Source organism: Pipistrellus kuhlii, unplaced genomic scaffold (genome assembly GCF_014108245.1).
Source record: "Pipistrellus kuhlii isolate mPipKuh1 unplaced genomic scaffold, mPipKuh1.p scaffold_m20_p_24, whole genome shotgun sequence".
In the NCBI taxonomy this organism is placed as follows: domain Eukaryota; kingdom Metazoa; phylum Chordata; class Mammalia; order Chiroptera; family Vespertilionidae; genus Pipistrellus; species Pipistrellus kuhlii.
Window position 1 is genome coordinate 5,934,978 of NW_023425523.1, and position 18,005 is coordinate 5,952,982.

An 18,005-nucleotide genomic window follows, 5' to 3' on the forward strand; every position below is an offset into this window, starting at 1 on the left:
AAATAGCTACGATTCCAGTCAGTTCGCATTAATAGTCAACACACAGCTCACCCAAGGACGGGTCTTCTTTTGCAATAACCCAGTTCTGCCACATAACCCACTTGTAGAAACATGAACACCTATAAGAGTTATCTTCTGGGATGGTTAATTTTATGTGTCAACTTGGCTGGGCCACAGTGTGATTCTGGATAATTCCTTCAAAGGTGGTTTTTTATAAGATTAACTGTTTCATGGGTGGACTTGGGGTCAAGTAGATTTCCTTCCTTAATGTGGGTGGACATCATGCAATCAGTTGAAAGTCTTCATAGAACAGAGACTGACCTTCCACCAGTAAGAAGGAATTCATGTGGATTGACTTGGGACTGGAATTTCAATCCCTCCCTGCAGCTCCAATCTGTTGGCTTACCCCATCAGATTTTGGACTTGCCAAGTTTCCACAATTACATGAGCCAACTCCTTAAAATAAACCCATCTCTCCATAGATGATAGGTAGGTAGATAGATAGATAGATAGGTAGATAGACAGATGATAGATAGACAGATAGGTGATAGATAGATAGATAGATAGATAGATGATAGACAGACAGATAGATAGATGATAGATAGACAGAAAGACAGATAGATAGACAGATGATAGATAGATAGACAGATAGGTGATAGATAGATAGATAGATGATAGATAGACAGAAAGACAGATAGATAGACAGATGATAGATAGATAGACAGATAGGTGATAGATAGATAGATAGATGATAGATAGATAGATAGACGGATGATAGATAGATAGATAGATAGATGATAGACAGATGGATAAATAGATAGACAGATAGATGATAGATAGATAGATAGATAGATAGGGATATAAATACATAGCCTGCTGGTTTTGTTTTTCTGGAGACCCAGGACTAATAAGACATCCTATCTAGATTACCCTAGAAAAGTCAGTCTATCTGCTTAAAAAACATTTGTTTAACTAGAAGTGCTTAGAACATTCATAGTAAATACAATATAAAAACATCTGGTTTGTTAACCTTTAGATTAAGGTAAAAGGAAAGGGATGGCATACTATTTTGAATAACTGTGAATACCAGTCAAGTATTTATTCATGCAGCAATCCATGGTTAATTTTTTTTGTAAATTCCTCTATATAACTAGTTTTATTAAATGCATACAGGTGGCATGTATCCTATCCTTGAAAGGGGACTGTCTGAAGGAAATAAAGCAAGCCCTCTGATCAGTAAGATGCCTAATAAGCCACACACTGTGTAGCTTGCAGAGCAAACACAACGTGAAGACATTTTCAGGAAATGTGTAGGAATAAGAGCAGGCTTATGTAGCTCAGCCCACACTGACGTACGTGTCCCAAAAATGAACAAAATAGGCGAGACACTTAAAACTCGGGATTGGTTTCAAACATATGCTGTAAACGTCCTGAAACATCTTTCAGAAACAGTATGAGCTGAACAAAATGGAAAGCAGACACTCTACTGACACATTTGAAATAATCCTTCCAAAGGGAGTAATTTGGCGTTTTAGAAAGTAAGTGAGGCAAATCTGTAGAATCCCCAGGAGAATGTGCCATTTGGGAAGGGGGTCTGGAGGTAAGGACTGGGTTTGAGAGTGACAGAGAAATTTTTCATGACAAGTTGAGTGTCATGAGATTTAGTGCTCCCCATGTGTGCCCCACAAAGGGAAAAAAAAAAAAATCTCTCCAAGTACTTAGGGAAAACAAGCAGGTGACTTGCAAGGACTGAAACAATAGTTTGTTCCCATTTTTCCTTAGCGATAATGGGATAACGGAAAAGCCATTCCGGTGGGTCCGGAAGTGTTGGTGAACAGCTGGGCATGTGGTCTATCGCATACAAAGGACATCTGGCCTGGAAGTAGAAATGCCTGCCGTCCAGCTGCACCTGATGGCTATCATGGGGAATTCTAGGCCAGTACGGAGGATCATCCAGGTTCCAGAGTTTTAATGTCAAATCTCCTGATCCTCACCTATTTGGATTGAAGACTGCTTGAATTTAAAAGGACACAGGACTGAGCCAAAGAAAGCACAGAAGCCATTATTTGAAACCTTTAGCGTAGAAGAAAAGATAGAAGTAAACCTGAGCATCAGATTTTTATAGCCCCGATGCAATCCAAATCCAAATCTCAGGGGGTTATGTTGTGGATATCAACACACTGATTGATATGGATAAGGAGAGGAGGCAAAAGACCCAGTAGTAGCCAACAGAATATTGAAGGGCATAACTGAAAGACTGACAACACTCAACTTCAATACTTACTGGGAAGCTGCAGTAGTCAAGACAGCATGGTATTGGCAAAAACAAACTACAGCAAACACAAGTAGATCAACGGAACAGCATAGAACTACACCCACATATAGTTAACTAATTTTCAATAAAGGAGCAAAGATAATCTTTCCACAAAGGGCACTGGGGCACCTAAACACCTGCATGAAGGCAAATAAAAAAGGAATCTAGACACAGGCCTTCCGCCCTTCACAGAATGAACTTACAAAGCACCGTGGACCTACATGTAAAACATACAACTCTAAATCTCCTAGAAACAAACCTCAGAGAAAACTGAGATGATTTTTTTTTTGATACAACGAAGGCACAATCCATGAAAGAAATAATTGATAAACTAGACTTCATTAAAATTTAAAACTTCTGCTCTGCGAAAGGCATTACCAAGGATGAGAAGACAAGCCACGGGCCGGGGAACATATTTGCAGAAGATACATCTGATATAGGACTGCTCCCCAAATTATGCAGGGGATGCTTTAAAAACATCTGGTTTTAAAAAAGGGCCCAACACCTTTGCAGAGTCCTAACCCAGGAAGAAGCACAGATGGTGAATAAGCATATGAAAAGACGCTCTGCACCCTGTGTCCTGGGGGAAATGCAAATGACACAACCTGGAGACACCACTGCTCCAGTGGCCACTTGGCTGCCAGGGCAGGCAGGTGCTGCCACTTTGAAAGACAGTCTGGTGTTTTTTACAAACGTAAACAGTCTCCCCACACAATCCAGCCTTTGTGCTCCTTGGTATTTATTTCCCCGAGGCGTTAAAGATGTGTGCCCACCAAAAACCACGGCCATGGACAGCCACTGATTTAATAACTGCTGAAGCTTCGAAGCAACTAAGAGGTCCTTCAGTAGGTGAAAGGGTAAGTCAGCATTAGTACCTACAGACCATGGAGTAATACTCAGCCCGACAGAGACATGAGCTGTGGAGCCAAGAAGGAACAGAAACACACACTGCTAAGTGAAAGAGGCCCATCTGAGAAGGCTTCATGCCGTATGAGTCCAACTACAGGGCATTCTGGAAAAAGCAAAGCTATGGAAATGGTAGAACAGTGAATTGTGCGTGGAGGCTGAGAGGAGGGGATAGAAGGAAGAAGCAGAGCACAGAGGATTTTTAGGAGAGCGAAGATACACTTCCTCATATTATAATAAGGGGTGCATGTCAGTATCCACTGGTCCAACCCACAGAGCATACACCACCAAGAGAAAACCACAACCTGTGGGCGCTGGCTATGATTTCTCAATGAAGGTTCATCAGTTATCGGGTGTACCACTTTGGTGAATGATGTTGATAACGGGGGAGACTCTGCATATGTGGGAGCATGTGTACCTTCCTCTCTGAACTTAAAAAAATAAAGTACTTTTTGAAAAAATAAAATGTCAGGCTGCATTTATTAATTGTCTATTTCGTTCATGTGTTATTCCTTGGCCCCACACACCGAACTCTGCTTAGCACGTAGTAGAAGCTCAAAACAATAAAGGTATTTCCATGGAAATTACGAGTTCAGTCTTTCGTAGACTCAGAACACGTGGGTAGCCTTAGAGCAGCGGTTGGCAAACTCATTAGTCAACAGAGCCAAATACCAACAGGACAATGATTGAAATTTCTTTTGAGAGCCAATTTTTGTAAACTTAAACTTCTTCTAATGCCACTTTTTTAAATAGACTCGCCCAGGCCGTGATATTTTGTGGAAGAGCCACACTCCAGGGGTCAAAGAGCCGCATGTGGCTCGCGAGCCATAGTTTGCTGACCAAGGCCTTAGAATGTAGGACCTGCACTCCGATACTACAGTAGCTTCCTGTTGGGCAGCACTTGCTTCCCTGCTCAGGCTGCGTCACTTCCTGAGCAGGTGAGTGCCTTCGTGGTCTGCCCCCCCTTGCACTGTCACCTCTCCTCCCCAGCGCCACTGTTCTGGGTGCTCAGCCAATGACCTTTATGTTGTGGGTTTCTGGAAAGCATCCCTTTGTGCAGGAAAGTTACCCCATAGGGCTATTTTACGCCAAAAGCATGACCCTCTCTAGATTGCAAGAGGTCGTGCAATCCAACTATTTTCTCTTCATGTGATCATTTCACTTTCTTCTTTTTCCCCCCTTCAGCTGCCTTGTTCAGAAAATCACATCCAATCTCCACAGAGTCCTTAAGTGGCTTAATTGCCTACTCAATCATCCAAACCCATCCCTCTTCATCTAACATCCCCATAATTCAGAAGCGTTAGAGTTAAGTAACATAAGATCAATCAATCCGCATTGGGCGCCTGGAACTGTGCTAAGTAATTAGGGGACATACCAACATCGCCTAAAGATAAGCAGCGCGAACTCCATTAGCAACTATGTTTTGAACATTTCTCCAGACGGAAGCAGCTATCCAGAGTAGCATAGGAGGAGATCCCCCATTGGGAAGGCAATGGCTGTGAGTACCCGATTTAGAGTCAAATATGAAACACGTCCTTTTGTGTGTGTGTTTTTTTTCCTTGAATGAAATGAGAATTTGGAACAATTCTGTCTGTTTAACTGAAAATCAGCGAAGTAGAAATCCAGCCATTGGGATATCATCTGCCTATGGCTTGGGAGAGGGCGAGGGGAGGGAGAGGAAGTGGGGATAATACTCATGTTACAAAGCAAGGTTGTAGCAGTGACTGCCCTATTTAACTTGGGACGAATCAGCTATTTTTATGGGACTGTGAACTGATGTCGAGGCCTAGGGGCACATGCTCACCTCAGGCTACAAAACTCACCTGAGGCTACGGAGAGCATCTATGTTTTTACAAACCTTCAGGTTTCCTTCTTCGCCTCTCATCACAGGATGTCAGACATTTCAATCCCTTCTGCACGTGAACTTCAGGGAGCCACCACCACAAAGGGAGCGCTCCCTTCCAGTCTATTCGTATGTTACTGGTGACTGTAACCTAATGGTCACTCCAGAATAACGTGCCTGTAAGTGTCAGATTTAGGAAATGAGCCTCCCATATCCATCTCAGCCCAAGGAGAAGGCATTCTCCCACCCCACCCCACCCCACCTGACCCTTTTTTTTGCCAGCGGCAAACTGACCCGTTGAAAGGGATTTTGGCCCAGTTGGCTTGACTCAGGGGAGAATTTTACAAGGAAGGAATCAGGCCGGCATGCTCAGAATCCATCTGCTGTAGCCATCGCGAACTGTGGTCAGGTCCGTTACTCTATGTCCAGGAACCACTCCACTCCTGGTTCGCAACTGAATGCTCATTGCAGAGACCCACGATTCCATCCTAAGTTACTAAATGGTTTCCAACCCCACCATTCCTCCTGCTTCATTGGCTAGGAGTCTACAAACACCAACTGGTCTTCCCCGGCTACTGTTGGTCGTGACATGCAAGGCAGCGGGCCGTGGCATGGACTAAGGGGATAGCAGTGATGATGAAGAGTACCCAGTGTCAGAAAATGCATTTTGGCAGCAAAGCCCCCAGAGTTTGCAACCAGTCACCTATGGTGAAGAAGTAACTGGGCTGACTTCTGATGTTCTTGCTGGAGGAACTGGTAGATGGAGGCAATCCCCTGAGCTAGGACAGCTCTGTGAAGGCCAGGCCTGGGGAAAGATGAGGCAACGGAGGAAGCATCAGACAACGCATCAGACAAAGGAGAAGAGGGCCCTCCAACCTGTCTGTTAGAACAACTTTGACAGAGAAGGACTTCCCAAAGCAAGAAATGAGTTTTCTAACGGGTTAGATACGTAGGAAAATGTTTGGGTGAGTATTCAACCCGATGCACACGTGGGCTACTGCATCGACAGCCTGGCAGTGTGGCCACGCTGGCTGAGGTGGCACCAGGAAGCGTGGGCTCCGCAGCACGCACGCCCGTCCTTCTGCAAGGGAAGGCTCTGCCGGAATTTCCATTATAAACTCCAATTTCCAGGGGTTTATAACTTGGCTACTTTAAAATCGCATCAGGCTGAAACTTGCAAGTAATAAAACATGTTTAAAAAGAGGCCTAATGCATTTTTTGTCAAGATCGAGTTGAAATATTGCCTATTTTTCTGAGATTAAAGTGACATGCAGTTAATATATGGCCAGACAAATGTTTAATTAAAAACACTTTTTATTTTCAAGTGCCTGGAAGTAATTACACTTGATAATAACGTCACATCTCAGATGTGTCGATTAGATATGGATGAACCCTCAAACCTAGACGGAAGCAATTTTAACACATGATAGCAAAACGTGGCATAGGGGTTGGCGTTTTAAATACATTTCTTTCCAATAAAAGTTGTAAGTCGGTTAAGGTTTTTGTTTTTGTTTTATGAGGAACAATAATATGTTTGATTTTGTTTTATTATTATTTTGCCAGCCAGGACTTAGTCTCAAAGTTATTGTTCAATTAAAAATATTCATTGGCTCTTTGCATTTCATTTTCTGTGAAGTTACTGTTGATTTTACACATTTTATATTAGATTTTATGGCAGTTGGGGGGCTCTTTGTTATAGAAATGTACACAGGAAACCTATATGATCTTTTTTAAAAAAATTCATTTTAGAGAGAAAGGGAGAGAGATAGAGAGTTAGAAACATCAATGAGAGAAAAACATCGATGGGGATGTGCCCTCAACCAAAGTTCTGGGGATGTGCCCTCAACCAAAGTTCATGCCCTTAATGGAAATCAAACCTGAGACCCTTGAGTCCACAGGCCTATGATCTATTCACTGAGCCAAACCAGTTAGGGCAAAACCTATATAATCTTAAAAACCAATATTGACCTTATAAATATAACACAAAGTAAATAAAGATATATACCATCTTCTGTTTGGAAAACAGTATTCTCATTTTCTTTTAGTAACGGGATTTTCTCACCTGTGGATGCCAAGGTCATCTAAGGTGAGATCAGGTGAGCTGGGAATTCTACCTTAAAGTATACAAGCACCCTGCTCCCTATGAGGGATAGGAAGAAAAACAGACGGTGTATGGAGTGGAGACCAGCCAACACTCCATGCGACGTGCCAGGCAAGAGAGAGCAGCCATGCCCTTGGCTCCAGCCCTGTCCAGCCACCTTCTGACCTGTGGCCTGACCACAGCCTCCTGGGACAGTCCAGCCAAGATCAGCTTGGCAACCAGCAGCCCATGCGCAGAGGCCACCCCAAGCTGAACGTGTGGTCTGGGAGTATGAAGTGGATTCTATGCTTTCACACAGACAATGAAACTTCAAGTAACCACCTTACACCCATGAACTTTAAGCAGCCACCTTACACCCATGGCATCACTTTGTTTATGAGTCCTACCTCGAATCGTAAAAAACAAAACACAGATTACACAGGGGCTCAGTATCTAAGTTTATAATTAAATACTGAGAGTGCAAGAGAACTTCTGATTGGGAAAAGTCGCTTTCATCAGAAAACAAACCCAGAAGCAGTTACAGACAAAGCAAGGAGGTTCGTATTCATTAATATGGAAAAACCCGCATTGACCCAAAGTTAATGAAGTAAAAAATATTAAATGAACGTATTACAGCATCTGATTGACTACTCCTAATTAACAAAGAGCCCCCCAACTGCCATAAAATCTAATATAAAATGTGTAAAATCAACAGTAACTTCACAGAAAATGAAATGCAAAGGGCCAATGAATATAAGGAAAGATGTTCAACCACTAGAAATTAGGGTAATAAAATTGAAAATAAAAATCCAGAATTTTTTTTTTTTTTTTTTTTAGTCATAAGATATTTTTAAAAGGAGATTTAAAAAATCTAGGTGAGTGAGAATATAAAGAAACAGGCTTTCAGAAATGTATATTTTGACAGCCTTTCAGATGGCAATCTATTGGACTTTATTAAAATTTAAAATAAGCAAAAAACTTAGAGAAATCAACCCTAAAAGTGTGAAAATAGCAGTATGTAAAGTAGCATGTATGAGCATATTAATTTAACATTTATTCATTAAGGAACAAATTTATTAAGTGCAGCAGAGAGAAGAGGATTCTATGCTCCATAACATGTAGATTTGCATAGAAATCAAGAAAGGAACAAACTAATTTCAGGTGATAATAGGTGTGCTTGTACTATAAAGCATCGGGTGTTATAATGAAGATAATCAAGGTTGCAGAAGACAGCATGATATACTTTTTATGAAGTTCAAAAACAAGCATGCATAAGAGTTGGAATAGAAAATACAATACTTTAGGGGTGACCCTATGGGTGATCTATTATTTATTCTCCCACGTTTCTGTCATCTGGAATTTGCTATAATCAGCATGCATTACTTCCCTAATGTCTAATGTGCTGTTAAAATAAATGGATTTTCAAAATATTTTCAGTAAACTTCTGGGAGAAGATGTATGTAGCCTCACTCTGGCTGTTGCCCTGCACCGTAGCCCTTCATGACTCATGCCCTTGACAAGCTTTTAGCCTTTCAGAACGCTGATTTAGAGAGCAGCCTGTCTGCTTCCCACCCCAATGGGAGAAATGCAGACGCATGCTAACCCCACAGGGACCAACCCAGCGATGATCTCCTGGCATAGACTGGAGAAGGCATGGGGTTGTAATTTCTTCAGCGGCTTTTTGGCCATGTTGTGGGGTTCTGTCCACTAGGGGCTGAGGGGGGAAGAGAAGATTGGTGGACACCTACTTGTCAAAGAGTGGATGGGTTGAAGTCTAAGTAAACTGGTTGTCATTGTTTTAGTTAGATCCAGTATTCTTGGTTGCAAACATTTTTTTTTTTCCATACTAACATGCACCATAGTGTGAGACTTAGTCTCCTTGCACTGTCTTCCTCCTTATCATCACTTGAAAGGATTTTGATACATTTTTGGAACAGGCTCGGCAGTCTTCCATGTTCCTGACTGTTGTGGTTAAGATTTGACCAGGGTTTATTCTAGGTTTAGAAAGATGCTGCAGGACATCTAAGTTTCCTCAGCATGGTCTACCTGTCTCAGGATTCTCCACGCAATCAGAAATTTTGATTCTACAAACAGAAAATGCTGCGGGTTGGCTAAAAGGATGGATCCAATCAGCTGCCCACTCATCTGAGCAAAGTGAGACACCAAATTCCAAAGGGCACGAAGGACATATTGCAGAATCCTCTCTCTTACCACCTTGTCCTCAAACTTCTGCAGATATTTCGGAAAGCAAGATGGCATTTTAATGCCAAAAGGTATTAGAAGAGAACAAAGATACATAAATTCCAACAAAACGTGCAATATTTATTATAAGTGAGAAGGGCAATAAATCAAGGAAAAAAACAACAACACTGGGGTATGGAAGTGGAGCCAGATGTAAAGCTAAAACAGAGCACAAATCAGTCATAAATTTGGCTCAGCTTTCTAAGAGCCAATGGGAGAGGAACCATCCACCCAATGGACCACATCCATTAGCTGAAATAAAACAGTTATTTACAGGACACGGATTTATTTCTGGAACTAACACTGTAGAGGAATTTTCCTCTGAGGTCTCATAATCTATGCAAAAATATTTATTTATTTATTTATTTGTTTGTTTATTTATTTATTTATTTATACCTGGGAGAAATTTTAAGGATGGAATTGACATGAGGGCTGGCTTCTGGACCCTGCTTCGCAGAGGTTAACATTTAGATGGAAGGAGGTCTTTCTGGGCTAAAGAAAGTGTGAAAATTATTGATCTAGGTCATTTTATTTCCTTACTGTATCCCAGCTCTTCGAGGTTAGGACTGACTTATTTACCATAGGACTGAATTGTTAGATAGTTGGTGTTTGTTAAATGGTGAACTGAATGAATGCCTCAGGGATGCTTCCCTGCTCTCCAGCACCAGGTATGTGTAGCCAGAATGGCAGAGCTCATCTACTTTGGTCCTGTGTTGAGGATTCAGTTGCCTGAGGACCTCAGAAAGTGCCCCATTTCATCAGGTTTGTGAGGGAAGCAGGCACAGGGCTTGTTTCAATGAGTGCTTACTCTCTGTCCATCTTGAGATTCTATACACTGAAGGTGGATCTTCAATGAGACTCTTACACTAAGGACTTCCCCTCTCTTATTTGTTACGAGATAAAAAAAAAAAATAACAACATTCCAGAGGTATGCACTTTTTTTTTTTTTTTTTTTTTTTTTTTTACAAATGTCCTTTTATTGATTTCAGAGAGAAAGGGACAGGGAGAAATTGAAACATCAATGAGACAGAATCATTGATCAGCTGCCTCCTGCATCCCCCCTACAATATGATGGAGCCTGCAACCTGGGCATGTGCCTGACTTTCTCGTTCATAGGTCAACACTCAACCACTGAGCTATGCCGGTGGGACAGTATGTCCTTATTTAAAAAATAAAAAATTAAAGCGCACACATGTGGTTTAATTGGCAATTCTGTTTGGGGTAAGGAGTTGAAAGATGTATGTTCCACTGCCAAGAATTAGCTATGTGACCTTAGGCTAATTCAGTATCTGTAATGTTTGTTTAGCATGTAAACCCAAGATAAATACCTGCCCCCCCAACACCTGTGCCATCCCACTATATACCCCATTATCCTTAGTTTATTTGTCTGGCTGATCCTCTAACATACCTAATTGGAGGCAGAATCTGGGTATCATGGGCTTGCTACAGTGGCCGTGGCAGTGTGATCATACATGTAAGCTGTTCCAGGAAAGAAGGTGGATCTCCCCCCTGTGCCTCTCCTCTGGGCTGGCAGCTCCCCCGCGGCTCCCAGGACCCTACGCAATCAGCAGTGGTTCCTACAAATACTGGACCGCGCCTGGGGGCGGAGGCATCTCCCAAGCTCCTCCTCCTGCAGCTCTCCTGGCGCCAAAGGGCTTGGGCTTCCTTAGGAGGTCCTCTGGGGCCCTCACACATTGCTCTCACAGACAGCCCTGCGGAAGCTGTCAAACAAGACCATACAAAACCCATGTTCAGCCCTTGTCCTGCAGCCAGTTTTGTCTGTCCAACTGCTCCAGGCCTGTGTATTACTTTCTCACAATGGCAGCAGCCAGGAAATACTGAGGTCTTCTTCCAGGCCCTGTGTGCTCATATGTATTAACGTGTTCCCTCACCTTCCAATTGTTCTCCCCTATTGGCCTGAGAGCACCGGAGAAGAGCAGGTAGGGATTCTGCTGGAGGTCACACCACCTGCGGAGCTGGGGCTGCAGCAGGAGCTGTCTGGCTCCGGGGTCCAGGCCTTAAACTGCTGCCTCTTGACTAACTGCATTAGTAGCTGTATTTCTATGCTAACTCCTTTTTCTCGGAGGAAACAGCAACAGTGGGGATTTTAAAGCCTACTTTGCCCGATGATGAAATACCTTTTACTTCTCAAGTTCTCCCAAGTTTTAACCAGTGTTCCCTTTGTGTGCTTATACTGGTATTAAGAACTCTGTAGGACATATATTCAAAAAACCATGTTTAAAAAGGGAACTTGAAAGATGATTTCATTGGCCCATACAGCAAAAAAGTTATTCTAACAAGTTAAAAACAAAAAACAAAACATCCAGAAAACATAAACACCAGAACTTGATTCAAAACTGTACCCTAAATCCTAAATAAATGTCCCACTTACAATAGCGCTGACCCTAAAATAAGCAGCTGTTCAGGCCCCAGCTCAAACCACACCAGGCTTGCTCTGGCTGCACCATGCACGTAGGCTGCTAACTCCCTGCACACGTGGAGGCCAGCAGCTGTGATTGCACTGCTTGCTGCTGGAGGATCTTCTGTTTTTTTGTACATTTCTGTTTCCCTTCATAATGACAGACATTCCTGTGGTCACCAAACTTTAGCAAATTAGTTATGATACTTAAGTGCTTTAATAGGTGTTGGATCAAGGGGTGTTATGAACAAAGCTGGTGGAGTACTTCAGAGGACCAGTTTTCACACCTGTTTCCCGCTGGCACATAAATAAATCCCTACACGCAGCGTGACCCCGGAGCTGTCCTCCGAAGGGGCTTTCACACTTTGAAGTGTACCAGCATCCCTCAGCACACTCAACGTCTTCGTTCATCTCTCCAGACAGAACGCCAATGTTTTATTTGCCACGGGGAGGAGGGGGGAGCATCAGCGAAAAAAATTGGATAACATGACTCACACTTCATTACAAATGACTTCCCTGAATTCACAACTTTCACAGTTGGCTGAGCTAAAAAGAAAAAAGGGAACTTTCGTGTTAAAAAGGGAACTTGCATTTGATTTACCGTAAGTAGGCCAAGTGAGAGATGATCTGCCTAAATGAGGAAGTTTTAAAGGAGAAGTGGACTCTTCCAGCTGAGAACATATTTCAGTGAGTGAGTGGAACTGATTTCCCCAGGGGGATGGATGGAGAGGGCCTGAGCCAGGCTCTGAGCCCATCTCTCAGCCTGTTCCATAAAATTATGGAAAATACATGGGACAGTTTCTTGATGAAAGCTTAACAGTAAAGACAAGAATTAAAAAAAAAAAGTTCTCTACCACTTCACTTGCAGGTCTCTTTCTTGATTTCTTAGACTGGCTGCTTAACGATGAGTTTGTTCAACAATTTGAGCACCCTATGGAATTAGTTACCAGTAAGTGTGAGAACAGGGTTATTTAACCTACCCCCTCCTCTTCCTCCCTCTCCCAGTACTATAGCCTAGAGGCCCCCGGGAAGAAAAGGAATTCCGAGAAGGAAGGAATATGGCCCTGGACAGGCAGGAAAGCCAGACCGGGAATGTATGGCCTCTAACTATACACCCTTTTCCCTGTCTCCGCGGCTTCCGGCTTCAAGAAGGTGTGAGGTGTTAGGGTTTTGCATGGAACTTTCATACAGACATTTTATTACGTGTTTTTTCTTTCGTGAAACAAACAAACAAACAAACTGAAATACAAGTGCTTGGTACCACATACTTTTGAGGCTCAAAAGCCTACTCATAAACACGCTGTTTTCATCGCTGGGGGCATCGGGGTCATATTTAAAATAAATGTCGCCAGGAACAAGGGAGAGTGCAGTCAGTCAGTCTCTCCAGGAGCCAGGAGGGAAAAGGCAGACAGAACATAATGCCCCCCGAGTTTTGCAGGCGGGATCTCCCTTTCTGCTGTGGCCTCCCCCGCTTCGCCTCTACCGGGAAAGCCTGGCCTCCTCCTCGGGGGGCAGCTGCTGGGAGAGAAGCCACTGCCCATCCTCCATGGAGAAGTCTTTGGCCTTCTCCTCCTCGTCGCCCACTTTGTAGCTCAGCTGCACACGCAGGAGCCGGTGGTTGTGGCTGCAGGGCAGCAGCGTGATCTCCCCGGAGATGGCCGTGTCCTGCTCCACTTGCACCGGCTCGTTCAGGTAGAGGAGGGCTTGCTTCCAGTGCGTGACCGGGTGGAAGGGCGAGGTGGACAGCACCAGGGGCTTCCCCGAGTCCCCTCCCGGGAAGGTCACCTGGAACCAGAAGGCGAAGCCGTGCATGGCCGCCGAGCCGTAGCAGCTGAAGCGGAAGCGCCCCGCCACCCCGGCCTGCAGCTCCTGCTCCAGCCCCGCGCGGGCCAGGTCCAGGTGCGCCACGCGCTGCGGCCGGGCCAGCACGTCCTCGCCGCACAGGTCCTGCAGCACGATCTCCGACGGGCCCATGAGGCAGCGCGTGGCGAAGGCCTCCAGGCAGCTCATGTCCACGTCGTAGAGCTGCTTCACGTGGGCCCAGAAGCCCAGGCGCTGCTCCAGCGTCGGGTCGCTGACGGGCGCCAGGAAGAGCTCGGCCGAGGCCGGCAGCAGCAGCCCGCCCTCCTTCAGCCACTTGGCCCGCGCGTGGAGCACCGAGCTCAGCATGGACTCGTGCAGGAGCCCGTAGCCCATCCACTCGCTCACGATCACGTCCACCTGCTCCGGCAGCTCCACCGTCTCCACCTGCCCCGGCAGGACGTGCACCCGGTCCTCCAGCCCGTTGAGCCGCACCACCTCCCGGGCCTGCTGCCAGATGGCGCTGGCCTCCACCGCGTACACGCGCCGCGCCCCGGCCTGCACGCAGAAGATGCTGAGGATGCCCGTGCCCGCGCCCACGTCCAGCACCGTCTTGCCCCGCAGCGCCGCGCCGTTGCGCATGATGCCCAGGCGGTAGGCTTCGGTGCGGATGCGGTCGGCCAGCATCTCCTCGTGCACCGAGATGTCCGAGTAGCACTCGTAGTACTGCTGGTCCCGCTCCTGCCGGCGGCACCACGGGCGTCGCGGCCGGGCCACCTCCCGCTCTCCGCCATCTTCCTGCTCGGCTCCCTCCCCTCCTCCTCCTTCGCCGCCGACACCGCCGCCCCCCGACTCAATCTTTCTCTTCTTGGGCAGCGACATCTTGGCGGCTCCGGCCGACTCCCAGCAGGCGTTGCGCGGCGGGGTGCGGCGCCGGCGCTAGGAAGCGGGGGATTCTGGGACTTGTAGTTCGCGCTGGCCTTTGCCTCTTCCTGAGGGTTTCCGGGGCCAGTGGCGGCCAGTTGCTGCCTCTGAGCTGGGCTCAACTCTTTCGAATTTGATGTCCCAGAGTCATTTTCCTACCCTAGTCCCCACAGTCTGGGGTTCTCTTAGTCCCCCCCGCCTTTCCTTAGCCCCCAGCTCTCTCTTGCTTCCTCTCTCTCTTCCTGCAGTGGGCACGCCCACTCAAAACTCAAAGCCCACGTTCTGTCTTTGCAGGGTTCCCAGATTTTATCCCAGCCAATCTTAGGGGCGGCAGCCTTCCCCTGTGAGCACCTCTCCTGGGCGGGCGGTGGGGACCCTGAAAGCTCCCCCGAGGTGGGATTTGGAAATTGCACCACACGTTTTTCTTTGCTGCTTTGAATGGAGTTAGGTGCAAAGCAGGTGTGAGTGGAACAAAAAAATGACATAACAGTGTTTAAATGCTGGTTCTGATTCCAGGCAGAACGCAAATGAATGGAATGATTAGGGCCCATGATAAAACTATGTCTCCCTCTCTCCCTCCCCCTTTCCCTCCTTTCCTTCCTTCCTTCCTTCCTTCCTTCCTTCCTTCCTTCCTTCCTTCCTTCCTTCCTTCCTTCCTTCTCTTCCTTCCTTCCCTTCCCTTCCCTCCTTCCTTCCCTTCCCTTCCTCCTTCCCTTCCCTTCCCTTCCCTTCCTTCCCTTCCCTCCCCTCCCTCCCCTCCCCTCCCCTCCCCTCCCCTTCCCTCCCTCCCTCCCTCCCCTCTCCTCCCCTCCCCTCCCCTCCCCTTCCTTTCCTCTTGTTCTCAATGACCCATTCACTTAGCACCAACAAGGAATCTTCATTTCCGTCCAAGAATTATGTTTTTGCTCGCGCTCTCTCTCTCTCTCTCTCTCTCTCTCTCTCTCTCTCTCTCTCTCTCTCTCTCTCTCTCTCTCCTTCTTTTCTTCAGGAGAAGAGTTGCTTGGCATTTAGTCCTGCCCTGTTCATTCTGTGGCTCATTCAAGAGCTCAGTCTTGGGAGGATTCAGCTGTGTGGCACAGTGAAGACAAATGCCAAGTATAAGTGGTGGCCAGTGACAGTACCCGCCCCTCTCCCACCCCCCAACAATAACTGGCTCCTTCACCCCTGGCTCCTTCACCCCACTTTCCGCTGCTACTCCTTACTTTTCCCTGCCTCTGGGCACCATTTGGGACTCCCCTCTTCCTCTTCTTTCAGTCAGGCATCACCTCTTAGAAGTAGGATATATTTTTAAATATGTGTGATTTCTGTATGAGTGTCTGTGTTCCTAAGAAGTAAGGTGAGAATAACATTTGTCTCTGCTTAAAACAAAACAAAACAAAAAACAAACAAAAAAACACAAATCACAGAAGAAAATTAACTGTTTTCTTGTAGTCGGGCACTATCTCTGTTTAACCAATGGGCCTTTCATTCCTTATCTGGGGGAAGTTCCTTCACCCCACTCTCACTGTTAATCTTCCTTAATGGATTAGATTTATTGACCTCACAGCCCCAGCTGTACTTCTAAGGGCTCTCAATCCTGGCTGCTCATTACAGTCCTCTGTGGAATTAAGACAAACAAACAAACAAAAAAACCCTATGCCCCTGTCCCACCTCAGACTAATGAAATCAGAACCACTGCAGTAGGGAAGGGGGGCGGGGCATCTAGTTTTTAAAATCTCCCCAGGGATGTGAGTGTGCAGCCAGAGTGAGAACTGTTTCTTAGGAAAAATGATCTTCCTTAAATCTTGCTTCCTTATTTTCACTTGGTAAATACGGCCACTTTAATATATGCCTTCTACTGTTCCGTCATCTGTACTTCTTTTATTCACTTCCTCAAAAATACTTTCCTTCCCTTTTAATCTATTCCCTTTTCTACCCAATTTTCAAAGCACTTATGCATGGTAGCATTTTAGAAACTGCTGAATATGTATTTTCCCCCCAGATATTTTAAGTATTTATTATTAAAAGTATTACAGAGGTCCCCTTCTTTTCACCATTGACCCCTTCTAGTCCACCTCTCACCCCCCACCCAGGCTTTCACCACACTATTGTCTGTGTCCCACCCACCCCTGACCTTCCTCTAAGAACCCAAAGTCAGTTCCATGCTTCTGTGTCTCTAGATCTATCTTATTCATCAGTTTATCTTGTTCATTATTAATAGATTCCACATAGGAGTGAAATCATGGGATACTTGTCTTTCTCTGACTGGCTTATTTCGCTCAGCACAATACTTGATAAATTTTGTTGGTCTTACCTCCAGTATCTCTGAGTCATTTTCTTTATATCCAAGTCTACTCATCCACCTTTGCTTGCCTAGACATCAGTCAGTCTCCTAAGAGATCTTTCAGCATCTAATCATAACCCCATCTAATCAATTCTCCATGTGGTTAGGAGAATGAGCTTGTTAAAACCCAACTGAACCATGCCGGTTCTTCAGTAACTTTCCTTTCCAGCCACCGAAACAGCACTGCAATGTCAAGTAACTTCTCAACTCATCTCATACTGCATTCCCAGCTCCTCCCAGCTCCTCACTGGGCTCCAGAGAGGCTGGCCTTTATGTAATTACAGGCCTCTCTCCTGGCTCAGGTCTTCAACTTATACTCTCCCAGGGCCCGGAAAATTGTTCTTCTCCTCAGCGATTCATTTCCTGACGCCCCCCTCCCCCCATGTTGTAATTTACATCCCCTTTTTGTTCTGTACCGTTTTCATTAGAGCAGCCTGATTTATAGCAGACATTGTTAAAATGCCATAACCTATATTTATACTTGAAATTGTTCAAATGCCATATTCAATACTATAAGAGGGCCCAATAAATTTCCACTAAGTTCCTAGTAGCCCTGTTGTCACGACCTGAACAATTCAATACCAACGTTTTTAAAGAATCACAACTGCTCCTAATAACACCTCCAAGGAACTCTGCGTTTGCCATTCATCTGTTTAAGTATGAGGTTTGCTAGCCGGGCCCTGCACCGTGGATCTAAAAGACACTCGACACATCAAGAGCATGCCGCATGCCTAGGCTTTTTATGTCTGATGTTCCAATCTGTTTAAATAAAAACCATGGCCTTTTAGCTCCATATTCTATGAGGAGTTTTCAGATTCTTTGCTCTGCAGTAGGTAGGTAGCAGTTAATCCAGGTGGCTGCTAGTCACAGTTGTTCCTGCCTTGACCTTGCTGTGGGGTATTCAATGCTCGGCTACGTCGAAGCTACTGTGGCACAGGCCACGCTCAACCTGCTGACAACTTTTCATGAAGAAGGCAGCCAGGCTCCTCATTTCTCCCACCTCTGCTCTGTACCTTCCTGAGGCTCAGCAACGTGCTAGGTATGTAGGCCAAACCAACCAACCAACCAACGTTCTTAAATACAGTCAGTCTGTACAGCTTAACGAATGATTCCAACACCGAGCTCTTCTGAGGAAAGCACTTCAAGACTAAATAA

At 45.4% G+C, this 18,005-nt stretch overlaps 1 protein-coding gene across 1 annotated transcript; it reads right to left on the minus strand.

The window, feature by feature from the left end:
* Positions 1-12,971: 12,971 nt before the first annotated feature.
* Positions 12,972-14,510, minus strand: PRMT6 (protein arginine methyltransferase 6). Its single transcript, XM_036452889.2, has one exon. It carries the CDS (start codon positions 14,483-14,485, stop codon positions 13,283-13,285), a length of 1,203 nt encoding a protein of 400 aa, XP_036308782.1. The 5' UTR covers positions 14,486-14,510; the 3' UTR covers positions 12,972-13,282.
* Between the last annotated feature and the right edge of the window lie 3,495 nt (positions 14,511-18,005).